At 42.7% G+C, this 18,257-nt stretch overlaps 1 protein-coding gene across 1 annotated transcript in view; it reads left to right on the top strand.

Annotated features, from left to right (window-relative positions):
* The window catches only part of NEK10 (NIMA related kinase 10), a 227,496-nt gene that overhangs the window by 195,806 nt on the left and 13,433 nt on the right, over window positions 1-18,257 (top strand). Inside the window, 1 exon segment of the mRNA XM_030329784.1 lies at window positions 8,781-8,891. Within this exon segment, the coding sequence (XP_030185644.1) occupies window positions 8,781-8,891 (111 nt within the window).

Genomic DNA, 18,257 nt, shown 5'->3' on the forward strand with positions numbered 1-18,257 from the left:
TATACACGAAGTTACCAAAGCTAATCAAGGTCTTAATGTTAATAAGAAAAGAAATTTTTGTAGATGACATGTAGGCATACGGATGAGAAAGTAACTAGCATTTTGGAGTCTAAGATTGCGTGTCTTATGCAGTTCATTTGTTCATTCATTCATTCATTTGACATATAATTATTAGGTGCCTACTATCAGATGCCACTGTTCTATGCATTTGTGACGTATCAATGAGCAAAACATATAAACATTTACTCAGTCTAAGATCCAGAGAGCCAATCTTATGACTCTGTCACTTGCCAATTGTAGCGATTCCAATTATATGTTCGAGGACTAAAGAGAAATGCCACCAGGTCGGTGGACCGAATGGGCCCAGTGTAAGTCACACTGGGCTAATACACTTACTCTCTCCCCAAAATCAACAAACAAACAAGCCAACAAGCCAACAAACAAAAATCCATGCTGGTTGGTGTATGACGGTGGCATTATGATAATAAATGGCTGTAGGTCTCTTTGGGCCTCAGACTTGGAGGAAAATGTATAGTGTATACTTATATCAGTGTTTCTGGGCCCTTCCTAAAGGAGTCCCAGCTATTCCCCCCTAATCAAGGGCTTTGGGTCTTTAAATTGACCTAGGTATAGAAATTGCATGAGAGGCTGTGACTGTCCACTGTGGCGACGGCAAATCAGGTCAGATTTTTGTCTACCAGACCCAGAGTTTCCTTTCTGTTATTTGGATTAAAGAATACTCCAGTATTCTGAGCCACCACCAAAGACCACTGGGGTCAAAGCACTCTAATTAACAGTGCATTCCTCCCACCCTTTCTGGTAAATGCTTCTAACTGTCACTGGTGGGTAAATGGCGTCCCTTGGCCTCTGCTTCTTTGGGATCACGTCATCCCCGTTGGGATCCTATATTTTCAGTGTTGTACCTGGCCTACAAAGGAAAGCAGCGGTAGAGATTTTTAAGGATGCTGGTGCTCCCGTCTCTAACGTACTTCTCCATACCTTAGTGACAGGAGTGGCTTCTGAGTATTTTTGCTGAACATAATTGGGGAGTGAGTGTGCAGGTCACACATGGTAAATGGCAGGTCCTCAAGCCTTTGGATTCCCTCCTCCACATGTCAGGGTAGCTCTGGCATTTTACCCCCATTAAACGAAGGTCACCATTGAGTTGGAGTGGTAGAGCATGCCAACCAAGTAAGCAGTTACCTTCAGCTGCAGGAACTAATACACTAAATCTGGACTCTCTAGTAAGAGCACCCATATGAATGAATTGAGCCTGATTTAGTGTCGTGTTTCACCCTTCTGGGCCTAAAACCCTTTGAATCTACTACACATGTTCCCTGCGTTGCTGCTGGTACAAAGTAGCAAAGTCTTGCAATTCTGACAGGTAAGCTATTTCCTTCTGGGTCATAGTGTGCACCAGTTCCCCTGCATCATGTCGAGATATGGCCCACGTGATGGACTTGACCCTCGTTGTTGTGGGTCTTAGGAGGAATAAGCATTCCTTTTTAAGATCTCACTCCTCATCTATCCCGGATGAGGTTAGCGTAGAGTTTTCAAGTAAAAGAAGGCTGGTCTCCTCAGACACAGAGTGACAAGCTACTTCCGCTGGCAATAATGACTCAGAGTGACAGGACTGTCCATTTTATCTGGATCCAACAAAGTGTCCCTATTTCAAGCTTTAGGATCCTATTCTTTTTTCTAACTTTCACATGAAAACCTCAGCAAAGTAGGCATTCAACTGACGTTGTAATTTAGCAACCTGCCCAATTAAATTTGTATCTGATTATCAGCCGTATCTGTGCTGTGGTAGCAAGAAAATCACAGGCTCTTTTAGGGCTATCATGGAATCTCTCTGGGGCTCAGACTATGATGTGAGCCAAGAGTTCAAGGACCCAAGCTTGTCATTTTTTTTTTCCTAAGTGCTCTGATGCACTTTGAAGAATCCATCCCACAACGCAGTCCTTGTGGCCTTCCTACTTCGTAGTGCAGCAGCCACTCAGGCTTCCAGGGCACTTCCTTCAGTTGGCTCTTTATCATGGTGATACTTGATCAATTGTGATGCCACTGCATGTCATGGGCTATCAGCGTCCTGTGTCCTGTGGCAAAATTCAGCACTGGGCTCGGTTCCAAGGGCACAATCAAACCAAGTCCCAATTCCCATCTGTATGGGTCCTTCTTCTGGGACCTTGCTGGAGCCTAATCTGTTATCAGTGAGGGTCCAGTTAGGAGACAGAAACCACACAGTAATTTCAATAGGGAAGATTTTTTTTTTTTCAATTTTTTTTTTCAATGTTTATTTATTTTTGGGACAGAGAGAGACAGAGCATGAACGGGGGAGGGGCAGAGAGAGAGGGAGACACAGAATCGGAAACAGGCTCCAGGCTCTGAGCCATCAGCCCAGAGCCTGACGCGGGGCTCGAACTCACGGACCGCGAGATCGTGACCTGGCTGAAGTCGGACGTTTAACCGACTGCGCCACCCAGGCGCCCCTCAATAGGGAAGATTTAATATAAAGAATTACTAAAAGTTATTAATAGTAACAGTATTATTTAAGAAGGAGGGGAAGAGAGTATCTAAAGAATATAGGAAGAGCAGCTATGGAAGTCACTATTTATAGGGCTGAGGCAGAGCATCCAAGAAAGGAAGAAAAGAGGACACTCCCATCCTGGGCTCAGGTCCAGACCTCATCGGAAAGATCAGAGAAATCCACTGAGATGCTGTGCTAGAGAAATTTGCAGGAAGCCTTCCCCTGGGGGGTTAGGGCAAGTAATCCATGCTGAGCTGTCATGCTGTGGAACTTGCTGGAAATCAGCACGTGTGGCTTGGGCTGGGAAATACCCTCTATGGGACCAGAGGAGGCTTCCCACTGGTAGGTAGTCCATGGAACGTTCTGGGAAGCTGCCTATAGGATTGGTGCCAGTGAAACTGTCTAGGGGTAAGCACCACTCTGGTTTCCCCTTGGCTGCTGACCACTCAGTGCTGCAGGACTGGGGCAAGGCGGGAGCATCGCTGGGACCAGAAAGTCAAGCAGCGTTCTCCTCCAGCATCCCTCGAGTGCTGTCTCTCTACAGACAGAGCCCAACATCCTGGCAAGGGAGAAATTCCGCTGTCACATGCAGGGCACCAAAGGGTGAATTTGGAGCCGAGAGGCAACAAGCAGGCAACTGTCACACTTGGGCTGGGGGACTAGGCAAGGGACTCCCTTCTGTGGGACCTACCCACCTCTGAGTTCTCACTGCTTCCCCTTTGGCTTCTCCCTAGCCTGGCTCTTACCTGTCACGTTTTCCCCCAAATCTGCTATTCCTTCCAATCACTCTTAGGGCTAGCCTTTTGAGACTCAAGAGTCTGAAACTGATTACTTTTTTCCTCCATTTTCTGCTGTCAATCTTTCCCTTAGGCAATCCCACCGAACTGTCTACCTGATTAAATGAAAGAGGGTGAAGGGGTACAAGGAAATATGAGGGGGATGTAGAAAATTGGTTAATAAATCAAAACATAATCTGCCATATCTCTATTGAGTAAAGATATTATTTCAAAAATGCATTTCCATTTAAATGCTGATGTAGAAATATGGGGAAGCATTCTTTAGTGTTAAGGAAATAGCTTTAAATAGCTTATTGATTACCTCAATGCTTAACTACTAAATTGAGAGAAAATATACTTTGAAATTTAAATATAGTTTCCATATGCCTGTCTTGCTAATTTTTATATAATAAAAAACTTTTTGATGGATGTGTTCCATTTCTTTGTTGGATTTCAAAGTAATGTTAAAGCAAGAATGAAATGATTATAAATATCTTATTATTATGCTCTCACACTTCAGCATAACAAATGATTTCATATTTTTTGGCAAGCTGGCATTCCTTGCTACAAGTTCAGATGTAACCATTGTGGTTTTTTGTTTTTTTTTTTTTATTTTTGGGACAGAGAGAGACAGAACATGAACGGGGGAGGGGCAGAGAGAGGGGGAGACACAGAATCGGAAACAGGCTCCAGGCTCCGAGCCATCAGCCCAGAGCCTGACGCGGGGCTCGAACTCACGGACTGCGAGATGGTGACCTGGCTGAAGTCGGACGCTTAACCGACTGTGCCACCCAGGCGCCCCACCATTGTGGTTTTTAAAATGTATTTCTAGAATACTTGAAAGTTTATGACATTGCAAATAGGAAGGAATGTTTCCCTTTTGGGGAACTTTAAATTATCATGCCAGCCCAAGACAATGCCTTTCAAATGAAGGAGATAAAAACAAGTCTGAACATGATACCTTCCTATTTGCTACAGGTGGAAGGCCAAGATCAGTCTTCTCTGTCTGCTAATTCCAAAGGAAATCTGCTGAAAGTAAATCTGAATCAACAAACGAGCACACAAACAAACAACTCTTCTTGTCCCCATGTTTATTTCCTAGTCAGACTCCTTGGTGGGCTCACGCCTGTGGTAGCTGCCATGAATTGCAGGACCTCACCCTTCCCGACAACCCACAGATAACCTTACAGGGGACACTCTGGGCTGATGGTGGCCTTTCCTATCCAGTTTCCATGGAGACAGATCTTGGAAATCATCTAAAAGCAACTATTGTAAAAGGCAGGATGTTAAAATCCTTACGCTGCCTTCACTGATTTGACATCTGCTTTTATCAAAACTGAGATGGTAATCTTAAGACACCCAGCTGAGAATAAAATCAGTGGTTCATTTCCACTGCTGGAAACCAAAATCCATCTCCGGGCACATACGGTGACCAAGGTACATATGTTACCTTTTAATACGAGTCTCTGTGTGTTGTTGCTTAGCTGAGACCTATGCAGCCAACTTATGCTTTGGATTTAATTCTGTACTCAGAATCCGATGACTTGGTTAAAGAAATGCTTTGAAAATCAGCACATAGCAACTTTTAAAAATCAAACATCTGTCTCCTAGAGCACAGACGGGCAGTTAGGTGGACCAACTTCAGACTGCCATCTTAACAACCACAATTGTTGCCGATAGAACAAAAACTGTGGCTGGGAACAGCTGTCCCTCAGCTGAAGTTATACTCTGGCTGTCATCAGTGGAACAAACTGCTCTTTTCAGCAATAGTCGTAGATGGAATTGGAACCCTCCTTACTGTCTCTTATCTGGGTCTCCTGGTTCCTAATGGCAAGGGGGATAGATTACACCGGATTTAGGGTAAAGCCATGCATCCAAGTGGACTCGTGTTTTCAGGGTTTGCGGATTCTAAGAGAAAGCTTACATTTTGTGCCTTTATTTTGATAATGATCTTTGAATTTTTGTTAGCATTTAGGGAAATCTCCTTTTAGGCGATAATATATCAAAATAATTTGTTTTTACAGAAAAGATATTATTTAAGTCACTTCAAATGGGGCACTCTCCATTATTGCTGGTGTGCACTAGGTATTCTTAGAGACACTAGAGAATGTATCTTTAAGAAGTATCCCTACATCATGCAAGTTCAAGACTCTGGTATAGAACATGGAGATCAGATTTCATCTTTTCTGTTGTTACTTTGGGATGGTAAAAACAAAAAATAAGCTCTTAGGTGTGTGGTGTTGAGAGACTCATCTTTTCTAGAATCAGTTTCTCCATCAGTAAGATTCGGGTAGCTTCTGGGACTATTGCAATGAAGGAAATAATGTATGTGGAGTGTTTGTAAAGTGTTACACTGTAGAAATACCAGTGGTGGTGTGTGTGCTCTGGGATAAGGGTTGTGTTAAAAGAGGCACCAACTCAGTCGTTATGCATGTTACATAATGTCTTGAAGCTCTGATTTCCTTACTTATAACACAGTAGCTGCCTTACAAGTTTATTGTGGGGAGAAAAGGGACATAATGCACACAAAAGAGTAATCATAGTAACTGGCACATAAGAATCATAGGTGTTAATATTCTATTCTTAGTATTATAGTTCTTGTATATAGTATGGTATACTTACTTCTTCAGCAATTGAACTATGTTCATTCTGCGCAAAATTTTAAATTCTTCCATGAAAATTTTAAGGATGGGGTGCTGGCTATCGTGATAATTATTCCAATAAGTAAAATAGCTTTCTCTAATACTGTCTCGTGTATGAATCTTAAGTCGACTGTTAACTTATTCAAGAAAGCTTTTATGAGAATTAATTCAAGCAATCAGGAGCAATAAAAGCAATTCTGAGTTAATTAGAGGCTTATCAAGTTAAATGAATGGCAAAGGATTTTAAGACTATTTGAATTAGCAATCCGGTAGTGACAGCTGCCAATGCTGGGGTTAGTCTCTTTCAAAGGAACCTGTGGACCCACTGGTACTTCACACCTTCAAAAGTCCTCTGTGCAATTAGGTGGATCGCAAAAGGCTTGCTGCCACTCTTTGGAAATTGGAATCGTGCGAGGCAACAACTAGACGGTCCTGGGCCAACACTGCCCTCTGGTGTTTGATTTAGGGAAGTGGCAACTTCCCGTGGGTAAGGGTAGGGAATTCTCAAAACCAAAAAGATATCTCCAGGCACTTCTCCCATCCACTCCTCTCTAACCAATCCCCTTGCTAGAAAGGTGTGCACAGGACCCTTCCCTTCTTTGTCTGGTCCCACTCTTAAGTTAAATTCATTACTTTTGCTAATCTGTCATGCACACATGTATCACTTATACTCATTTTCCTTCTCATCTGTCTTCCAACCATTTGCTTATTAATGCCAAGAAATCTCTCTCTCTCTCTCTCTCTCTCTCTCTCTCTCTCCCTCTCTCCCTCACCCTCTCCCTCTCTCTCTTTCTCTCCCTCTCTCTCTGTCCACATTTATTTCCCTTTTCATTCCATGTACAAGGACAATAATTATGACCATTTGCTGGGGATAAGGAGAGTGATTCAATTACATCTGGAGCAAGGTACAAGAATGCTCTAGTTCTGAAATAAAAAGAGCTCATTATAGATTCAATGCTGTCAACTTACAGAACCTTCCAGAGTATACTAAAGGACTTCAGATCCTCCAGCAGAATCTTGGTTCCTCTGTAATTAAGCCTGCTTTGACTCAAGTAAAATCAAAGGATTGACTAGGATTACAGATGGTGCTGTTAAAACATTTTTCAATTACATTGTTTTTCTGTTTATGGCATTACAGTGCTTCATAATGGGTCCCACATTCTGTTGTGTCTGGGCTGATGAACAGTTTTTCTCTGGGTATAAGAAGCCGTTGTGAGCCCCCATTGACCCCATTCATTTCTCTATTACCTTTTATACATTCCCCTGCTTCATGTAACTTGAATGAATGGACATTCCTTGTAGCCAGGACATGGTAAGTTACACTACACTAACAGATACACCCGAAATCTCTTTGCTTGGCACAGCAGTGGTTTATTTCTCACTCAGCTAAATTTGGGCGGGTCAGGTGGCCCTCCTCCATCTTGTGGTTGTGCCATCTGGAACGGATGGACGCCAAGCTCCTTGCCCAGGGCAGACAGGGATGGAGGAGAAGGATGCCGTCTTTGAATTGCCACATCCTCGGAGTGACACATTTTTAGTGGCCAGAGGAGTCACGTGGCACCAAACCTAAACAGTAAGAGTATAGAAAAATGGAATGGGGGGGGGGGGTAAATAATTGCCACTGCCACATTTGTCTCCTTTTGGTCTGAATCTTTAATTCTATTCTTGTATTTTTGTTGGCTGGATTTGTTTTATTTTGTTTTTAATCTTGAGAGCGCCTACTACTACATCTTCCTTCCCACTTAGCCATCTCTTTTCTTAATGATTCTTTTTCCTCTCCTTCCAAATCCTCTCCATATTTTAAACAAACCAAATGTTATTTCCACTCTGAGACTACTTATCATTCTGACCCTATTTCTTTGCTCTATTATCCTTCTTCCAAACTTTACTTCAACCCTCTGTGCTTCTCAGGATCTTTGGTTTCCTTGTGTAAATTCAACCTGCAGATCTCTACAAAATCAATGTTTTGAAATCTCCAATTTCATCCAATTGCCATATTTTCAGAGATTTCAAAGTGACTTGCTACTAAGTTATTAAATCCAACTCATCCTGGCACAGCCCTAATGTATACTAATTCATTCTTTTCTTCTTGACAAGATTGGTCCCTACAGTCTGATCTCTATGTGAATATCAGGAGCGCTCACAGACAGGCATCTGACTTCGTAGTGCAGATATGTGCTTCCTGTTCCAAAGTGTCACATCCTTCAGGAGCGCCTGTGTGGGTCAGTCGGTTGAGCATCCGACTCTTGATGTCAGCTCAGGTCAGGATCCCAGGGTCATGGGATCAAGCCCTGCGATGGGCTCCGTACTGAGGGTTGAGCGTGGAGTCTGCTTAGGATTCTCTTTTTCTCTCCCTCTGCCCCTCTCCCCAGCTCGTGCTCACTCTCTCTCTAAACAAACAAAAACAAAACACAAAACATAAAACACAAAGCATCAGATCCTTTAGGACCTTGGTCAGGTTGTTTAGCACAATTCTGGGCATGACATAGCACGTAAACATCTGACAGAATGCATCCTTCCTCGTGAAGTCTGTTCTTTGCAAAATTCAATTTATATGTGCAATTTAGGTTTTATATGAAAAATAATACCAAGAAAATGAAGGAACAATAGTATAAATGGAAGCAGCCTTTTGAAAGAGAGAGGAGTAATATATTCCTTCTGGATTGCGGAATGAAAAATTATCACACCTAGTCATGATATTTGGAGTCAAATTTATATTCTTATTTAGTCCTGTTGAATTCGTATTGTTACACTGACCCTCAGTAAATTCTTCCAGGAGTCGTCTGTACAGTGTTAACAATTTGCTTACAATAATTGTTTTCTCATTTTATGCAGCTTCCTCCAGCTTTGCACCACAATTTGAAAAGAAGGGTTATAGAGAGATTCAAGAAATCCCTCTTCAGCCAGCAGAGTAACCCTTGCAATTTGAAATCTGAAATTAAAAAGGTACCGTATTCTACATATAGGAATTCTTCTTTGGCTAACAAAAACACATCGGAAGAGTTAAATTTTTATACCTTCTCTGCTTTGTACTTTTTAAAGTCTGTCTTCTATTAAAGGATACTATCGTTATTTGTTTTGGTCCTTCCAAGCTGTATCAAAAAGACACCATAAACCGGGGAGCTTATAAACAGCAGAGACTGCTCTCAGTTCTGGAAACTGACTGCCCAATATCAAGGTGCCAGCACGGTCATGTTGGATACAAGCCCTCTTCCCAGTTGCAGACTTTTGACTTCTCCTATCCTCACGTGGCAATTGAGGCAAGGAGACTCTCTGGGGCCTCTTTATAAGGGCACTTTTTTATAAGAGCACTTCCATGAGGGCTCTGTCTTCGTGACCGAATTACCTCACAATGCGTCAATACCATCACTTTGGGGGTTAGGTTTCAACATACAAATTTGAGGGGACACGAACATTCAGACCACAGCACTGCTTATGATACTAAATCAAGGTTATCTTTGCCTCTAATTTTCTCACCTTTATTTCTGGGGCCATCATCTCAGAAGACGAATAGAAAATTGCTTCAGTATGATTACATGTTTTCCAAAATAAATGTTATTAAACATCTTTAATTAAAAATATACTTTAGGGGGCGCCTGGGTGGCGCAGTCGGTTGGGCGTCCGACTTCAGCCAGGTCACGATCTCGCGGTCCGTGAGTTCGAGCCCCGCGTCGGGCTCTGGGCTGATGGCTCGGAGCCTGGAGCCTGTTTCCGATTCTGTGTCTCCCTCTCTCTCTGCCCCTCCCCCGTTCGTGCTCTGTCTCTCTCTGTCCCAAAAATAAATAAACATTGAAAAAAAAAATATACTTTAGCCTTTTGAAAAAGAATTCTGATTTTTAAGAGAATGTAATATTTTATTAGAACATTCTCTAGGAAGCCCCTTAATTGAGCTGTACCACCCAAACAAGTCATTTAACTGGATGAAGCTGTGATTTTTATCACCTAGGAGGGTGGAATGAACCACTGTTGACCCCCGACCACCATGGGGAGGAGGGACACTGACCACCTGCTCCTGCACAGTTGAAAACCCACATATAACTTGTGACTTTCCCAAACCTTCATTACTAATAGCCCACTGTTGAAAGACTTGCCGATAGCATAAATAGTGGATAAAACACATTTTGGAAGTTATATATTATATACTGTATTCTTACAATAAAGTAAGCTAGAAATAAAATCATAAGGAGGAGAAAATACATTTACAGCACTGCACTGTGAGAAATCCAAATATTTGGACCCATGTAGTTCAAACCCATGTTGTTCAAGAGCCAACTATATTTTTAAGTTTTTCCCCTAGACCTTGGGTGTTAGTAAATGTTTCTAATTATACCCACGAATATTAAATCACAAAAAGGTTAAATCAACCGGATGGAAAGAAAATTGTCTATCTCTGATTAGCACGACTGGAGAAGAGGAAATCCCTCTGTCCTGGTCGGTAGCCATTTCGATATAGCCCTTGGAGCTGGTCACAAGCTTCCCTTTTCCTGTCCCCGAAAGACCCCAGGCCCTAGCGGTTTGGGCCTGTTCCAATTTTATACGTACATTTGTAAAGTTTTACCTACACTTAAACTTTGAAACCATCATGCCGCCAATGCTCTTTTTCTTTAGAGTTTCTTTTTCCTTTAATGGATCCAGTCTTAAGCATAAATGTACCCCTTATTCAGGCAGTATGATGGGCCCTTTGATACGAAATGCAAACAGTATGTGTTTGCTCTGTTACCTTACATCAGCGGCGTCTGCCGACACACACACAAGAGATGGAAAAACAGACACGGCAGCAGGTAAACAGAATATAAACCCTACCTCATCAGAGATCCAAGAGCGCAATTTCTTTCATGGGCTGTGTTGGCAAATGAGGCCAAGAAACAAAGCTCAAGTAGATCAAACAGAAGTGGATGAGACTGTGGATATTTACTTTTATGATATTTACATATTGTATCACGAATACCAATAAATGTATTTTAGGAAGACAGAGCCTCAAGTCTCCCATGAAAACATTACATGTTGCTAGGTTTTCATATTCTTATTAAAATGATATGCAGAATAATCCACTTTGTATACAAATTTAGTTTAACAGAAATCCCAGCTTTAAGAGATCAAAGTGCCTGCATCACAGCTTGCACGAAGGTTCCCTCCCCTCCCCCACACCCCCCCATTGTTGAGATTTTCCACCAGTGCATGTCCTTCCTTAAAGCAGAGTATTCTCTCTTCCGTCACTTAGATTTTTGGTTTGCATCCCTTTCTTGCTGGCTTTCTTTTCTGTCCAGACAGAAAAAAGATGCTCTTTTGTTAAACCGACCCCACCACCTTGTAGGCCTTCCTCTGTACAGTGGAGGCTTCTCTCAGAGCACTTAACCTTCTGCCCTTGGTCTGGGGAATAAAAAGGGATTAATGGGGGTGGTCAAGGACATTCAGGGAGCCCAGGGTGGCAGGGGAAGGGGGGGGACGAACTCAAAGACTTATCCCTTTTCTCAACTTTGTTTAGAGGCACATTTCTCCGGTGAGGAATGCCATAGTCCCCTCTGACACTACAAGCTTGCGGTGGTTCGTTCCATCACGGCGTATGCGCTCCTGATCATGGAGGCAGGCCTCCTCTCCTGTGCGCTAAACAAATCTGCCTGGAATATTAATACACTTCCTATTCTCCACCACTGAACTGAGAGGCCAGCTCCTCCATAAAAATCTCCCTCACTTTTCCCTGTACAGAATCAATCTCCCTTTTCTCTGTGCTTTTTTAGTTTACTCACATTGTTGTGTTTAAAGAGCTTTTTATCTGGCTTACATTTCTGTCTCTCCCAAAGGCAGCGAGTGTGTCGTATCCATCTTTGATTGCCCGTGGTCTTGCCCAGTGCCTGGCACATGATGGGGCTTAATGTATGATCGTTGAATAGAGAGTATATTCTATATTGATAAGTATGTTGTGTATAATATAGTCTATTTGTTGATATATATAATATATGATATATGCTGATATATTTAATATTTATATTTTTATATGGATATAAAAAGAAGCCCTCCTGCCCTCCTCTAAACACAAATGAGAAAACTTTGTGACCTCTGTTTTTCACCCTTTCTGGTATAATCTTTTGTTAGTGACAATTTTTGTTTGGAAATGGATTTTTCATCCCCTATGTGATCTCGGTAGAGTGGCCAATTGGCCTTTGACTACTAACACAGTCACCTACATCGGGGCCATGGAAGAAGCAAGCAGTGATAGCATATAAAATGCATTTGATTTCCACCTTCCCCTCTGAAATCTGTTCTGAAATCCAGGGCCTCTACGTCTCCAGTTGGAGGAACAGTTATGGGATGATTGTGCCTGCCTTCTGATTAATGGCCTAAGACCCAGCAGGATATATAGAAGAGTGAAGAAGTGGGAAAAGCCCTTTTCTAAGAAACTAAGCTCTTTATTTATGACTTACTTCAGCAGATCTTCAGTCCGGTCTTCTCAATCTTGGCTAAAATTGTAGGAGAATACAGCATGTGATTGTATAGAGTTTGGGGAAACTAGGATTTTCAGCATGGGAGAAATGAGAAATAGAAACAAGATAGAATATATTAATTCAATATACATTAATATACATTGCTCAGTCGGTCAAGCATCTGACTCCGGCTCAGGTCAGGGTCTTGTGGTTTGTGGGTTCGAGCCCCACATCGTCAGGCTCTGTGCTGACAGCTCAGAGCCTGGAGCCTGCTTCGGATTCTGGGTCTCCTCCTCTCTCTGTCCCTCCTTTGCGCATGTTGTCTCTCTCTGTCAATAATAAATAAACATTAAAAATATATATATATATATATATATATATATATATATATATACATATTTCCTAATATTTCCACTAAATTGTCTAGAAACTAAGCAAGCAGCGGAGAGCTCCCTGAGCACCCATGGCTCCTAGGAGATAGAGTGATTGCAGGGCTAGAACAGGAGCTGAATGAGATTAGAATGGAATGTCTTGACATAATAGAATGCATAGTGAGGATGCCATCAAGGATTACTGGGGATGTGTCAAAAGGACTCAGGAGCCAACTTAAAGAGGCTCCCGCTGGCTGTCTAGTGGATAATTAGAGCATCAGTAAGGATAATAACTGCAATGGATGGAAAGCCTTAAGTAAAGTTTCAATCTAAGAGTTCATGATAGTAAAATAAGAAATCCCTCACTGGTTACCTTTGGAGGATGCTAAGTAACCAACTCATTGTTTTGAAAATTATTTGCAAAAGGAAAGAATCAAACATTTATTCATTTATTCTGTGGTTCCCTTATGAATTCTATCCCAGGGTAATTAAATTGATCAGGGGGAAGTTTCTCATTATACTAGTACTCCAGCTAATAACAACTAAAGGAATAAAAAATATTGTCATTTTGCAGCCTGTAATGAAATAATGGACCTAGACATGATTACCAGTGGTTGCTAATGTCACAGAAAGAGGGGCCACCAGGCATGCGCCTCCCAATGGCTGTGTATTTGCTAAAAACCTGGATCTGCATCTGAGGAAGCCTGTATATTGGAAGTGGGCAAACCGTGGTCCTCAGGCCAATCTGGTGTATTGCCTGTTTTTGGACATAAAGTTTTATTGGAACACAACCAATGCATTCACTTACATATTGTCTATGGTTGCATTCACCTTGTAGGCACAGTAGCTGTGACAGAGACTGCAAGACCTGTAAATCTGTAAATATTTCCTACCTGATCTTTGCCAAAGAAGTTTGCCAATCCCTGCTCTACATCCAGATACTACAAATGGGTAGCAAATGCGTGGGACAAGAGAACATGTTAAAAGACACCATGGGGATAATCAGCAAAATCCAGACTGGGGGATTCTACAGAAAAAAAAAAAAGAACCTTTTTTCTTAAATAAATAAACTGCAAGGAGAGGAGAACACATTTCTTTGGTTCTGAATCTGTACTTCAACTCAGATCAGCAAGGTCAAGCTTACCTTATTCAGTAGCTGGCAGTCTCTTTAACTCCTAAACTCCAGGTTTCCGGCTCTTTTCCAATTAGCAGGTTGCCCCTCTCTTCATGCTTTAATTAATGGCTTCTTATGCACATAATAATTACCTTATTTTTGCGTAGCCCCTGTCAGGGCCCCATGGAGGCATCATAAATCAGCAGCGCCCAACACCGACCTGTTTGGACCAAGTGGAGAAGCGCCTACGGCAGGGTTCTCCCGCCCAGCGGGGCCAGGCCCCGTTCATCTTCTCCCTCAGTCCCACCTTCAGGTCCTGGGAGGACGAGCTCCTGGTTGTAAATAGCATAGGATGGTGATTTTCCAGCCTTTTTCTTTTAGTTTTGGAATTCTTTGTCAGAAACACAGTCTTTGTTGGAAATGTAAACAGCAAGGCCGCTTCCGGGGGAAGTAGGGGCGAGGGTGGCAAAGTGACCACCCGTGAGAAGATACAGGTGCATCCGCGAGAGAGTGCTGAAGTATAAGAGAATAGTGAGCACAGATACTGGACGTGTCTGTTAACAGAGTGGCCTGTAAGAGCCTAACAAAAAAGACTAGAGAGGAGCTGTAGGTTAGAAAAGATGAAAAAGAAGACAGTATGTTCCGTCTTAACATGTTACAATTCAGTCAAAGAGGACAGGGAAATCTGAAGGGAGAAAGATCAGAGAGGGCTGGTGAGTGACATGTGATTTAGTGCCTTAAAAATGTTCTCATTTCTGGCACCTCATTGCATTTATGTTGTTTCATTTCCTTCGGAGTCCTACCTCAGTGCATTAGATTCCAAATAATTTGTGTAGTTGTTCTGCAGCGAAGATCCCCTTATTTTATGATATGGAAGAGAAGATATAGTTTGGGGAATTTAATGAAGATTACATTTTTTTTTTGCTTCTCATTTAGGTTCTGCCCCAAAAGTACTATATTCTCACTTGAACAATGACGAGCCAAAATTGCTCAGCCCTTGCTCAAAATCAGTTGAGTTTGGCGGGGGGGGGGGGGGGGGGGGGGGGGGGGGGGGAGGAGGGGTGGTAACAGGGACACAGTTTGTTCTCTTTAATGTTTACTTGGCTCTAGTTCCAAAGTGTGTACAGTCATTTGCTCCTTAGAACTGTCGATGTTTGTTCAGGGCAGGAGAGCCCTTTTCCGTCATTTCAGAAGCATTCTTCCCAACAGGACATACAAGCCAGAGATGGCAGTGCCCCTCTAAGCTGAATGCTCAAGAGGCAAAAAAGGGCCCACATGGCCCAGGACTGCTGGCCACCTCCGAGCCTCTGCCAGTCGTAGGGGCCGCTGCTTCGAACATTCTGTGGTAGCATCCGTATTCCACCTACGGGGTGAGCATTTTCTTGCCTGTGTCGTGTGTCCAGAATCGGACTCTTCCTCTTCCTCCCTCCATGTGCATCGCCATCGCTGGAAGCGTGTTTTCCCTTTCCTCAGTCTTTAAGCCTTGCAGTCATGTTCGGCTGCTCCATGTTATTTCTTTTGCCCTGTGAGTCATCAACACCCGGGATCTTCTGCACATAACGCGGTTTTGCTCACCCCTTGACGTTACAGCCCTGGGTTCTAGCCCTGCTTCTGCCGCTTGCCAGCTATGATCCTTGAGCACATTCCTTCTCAGTGTCCCCATCTGTGGAACGGGGATAATGCCCGCCGTAGAGGTAGATGTAAGAACCAGATAGAACATCCAATGTGTCTAGAATGTTTAAGTCCTCAGTAAATGGCTGTAGGCACTACTAGTGTTATTAGTGAGGGTTTTTGATCTTCCTCTTGGCTAACACCTAGTCCAAGCTCTTAGCACTTCTCCCTGGTGTTAGTGTCACAGCTTCTCTGATGATCTCCCTGTTCTCTAACCCATCTTGCAGGACTAAGAGTTTCTAAACACTAGCTTTTTTTTTTTTTTAAGGCATACTCGAAAACCTTTATAGCCTCCAGTTTCCTGCCTCACCATGTAAACTCTGGCTCCCAGCTTCTAGGCTGGCATTATTTGCAGGAGCCTTCCTCTGGGTCTGCACCCACCCTGGCATCACCAGCCTCATGCAGACTGCTGTGCACATTGCATCCAGAATGATCCTTTCAAAACAGAATCTGATCATGTCACACACACACACACACACACACACACACACACACACACACCCTACACACTGAAAACTGTTCAGGGGCTCTTAGTATAAACTGCCAAATCCTACCCACCATATTGACAGTCCTGTTTGGTCCAAGCCCTGCCCACCTCTCCACCTTGATCTCCTACTCTCTTGCCATTCGTGGTCGAAATTACATCAGCCACAGGCACTGTCTGAGGCCTGTCTACCACGCAGCTTCCTCCTAAGTCTTTGCAAATGCTTGTTTTTCTGCCTTTAAAGATCTTCCTTTTCCATCCTTTACTCATTCTCACTGATTCTTTCAGCTCTCAGCAGAAGTGTCATTTTTTCCAGAAAACCTTTCCCGTCTAATTTAAATCTGTCTGTTCTCCTAGAACCATAGATCTGTCCTTTAATGCATTCAGCACAGTTGCAGTTTCCCATATATCCAGGTGGTTGTTTCACAGACATATTCCTCCCCAATTAGGCAGTAAGCTCCAGGGTAGAATTTTTGGCCACCATTGGTTGTTTCCATTGTTTGGATCTGTGTGTGTGGCACACAATAGTTGGTAGAAAATCCCCACTGAATTAATGAACGGCACTTGCCTTCCTCTCTTCAGCCTAGATCCCCACATCTCTGTAATGTGGACTTATGTCACATCCCTTTATTCACCTTGCTAGTGGTATGCAGTGCCCAGCCTTTGCCCCCAAGTTCTACTCACCTGGAATGTCCGCTTCACTTCCTTGCATCCACCCAAATCTATCCTTCAAGACTTGGCTCCAGTGTTTCTGCTCCAGAGCTTCTGAAAATCATGCTGGTCTTCTTGAAGCATACTTCTTTTTGGAAGCTTAGAACTCCCCACCTCATTTTACACTTCAGTGTTTATTCCTTCACCGTTTTGTTCGTGTATATTAGCCTAATTACCCGAATTGCAGGCCACATCATTTCTATGTCCTCCATGCTGCCCAGGCTGGTGCTGATAAACCATTGGTATAGACCATTGGTATATGGGATTCGATGGTTTTCATCTCTATTTTACAAAACCTGCTCAGACCATGACACACAGCGAGGGGCAAAAACAATACACTCAAAGAATATGTAGGTCAAAACACTGAACTGCAAGAAGTTCCAAGAAGTTTCTGGAATAAAAATAAACGTATCTGGGATTCAAACACACAAAAGGGATTCAACCGAATTTCAGCCCTTGCCTTCATCCATGGGCCCATCCCTCTGAGGATTTGCAGCTCTTAAGCTAAAGGACACTGCTTATGTGAAAGGCACTGGAAATCTCAAGTACTCCTCTCTTCAAGGTTTGCATCAAGGAAAAGAACTTGCCTTTGTCATTGTAAAATGGCTCTCTTGATCTCTCTGGGTCACAATTCACATATATCACTGTACAGCTTTAAACATTTCCCGTCTGGGAAAGAGGAGTCCAAGGTGTTTACTAAATAATTAAGTTGACTTAAATAAGCCTTCTATAATTAGGATGAGCACTTCAGGCAGCCAAATTACTCCTATGCTCAATCACATGAAAAACAATCCCATCTGAAGTCGTTTGGAAGGCAATACCAGGAAATCATTTGCAGCATTACAAGACGTATTAAGCTTAGTTGGAGCAAGCTACTAGCTTGGCTCTGAGAAACGCCGAGTGATCAGGGCTACCTCTGTGGCATCCTAATGGCACTGACGAGAGCATTAGTAAGCATGTGACTATCTGATCCTCCTGCATTACGATATGTTACAATCCTATGATCTTGTCCCTTTACAAATGGGTCATTAGTTTTATCAGTTGTCACTGAAGTAAAGAAAGTAAATTTTCAAGAATAAAAAAGGGTGGAACCTTAGTTTTTTCTACAGTACATTTGTTGGCAACATGGAGACTAGAAAACACAAAAATGATTTGTACTAATAGTGTCCAAAGTACCTAGATGGAATAATTATCAGTTGCTCATATAAAATGTTTTTCATTAGGGTACAAAGTGCACAATGCCTACAGTGAGGTACCTGGCCAGCTCCATGAACTTTTACCTACACATTCACCCACGTGACCACCACCCTCATCACTATGTAGAACATTTCCTGGGCTGAAGAAGGTTCCTGCTTGCCTTTTCCTGGTCAAATCCCCTGCCACAATGTAATTGTTATCTTAACCTTCATCACCATTGGTTAGCTTTGCCAGATTGTGAACATGCATATACGAGAGGTCACACGTTGTGTTTTCTTTTTGCTTCTTTTGCTCAATGTTTGTTCCTGTTACGGTTTGTATCTATAGTTTGTTCTTTTTTGT

This window comes from Lynx canadensis, chromosome C2 (assembly GCF_007474595.2).
Source record: "Lynx canadensis isolate LIC74 chromosome C2, mLynCan4.pri.v2, whole genome shotgun sequence".
Classification (NCBI taxonomy): domain Eukaryota; kingdom Metazoa; phylum Chordata; class Mammalia; order Carnivora; family Felidae; genus Lynx; species Lynx canadensis.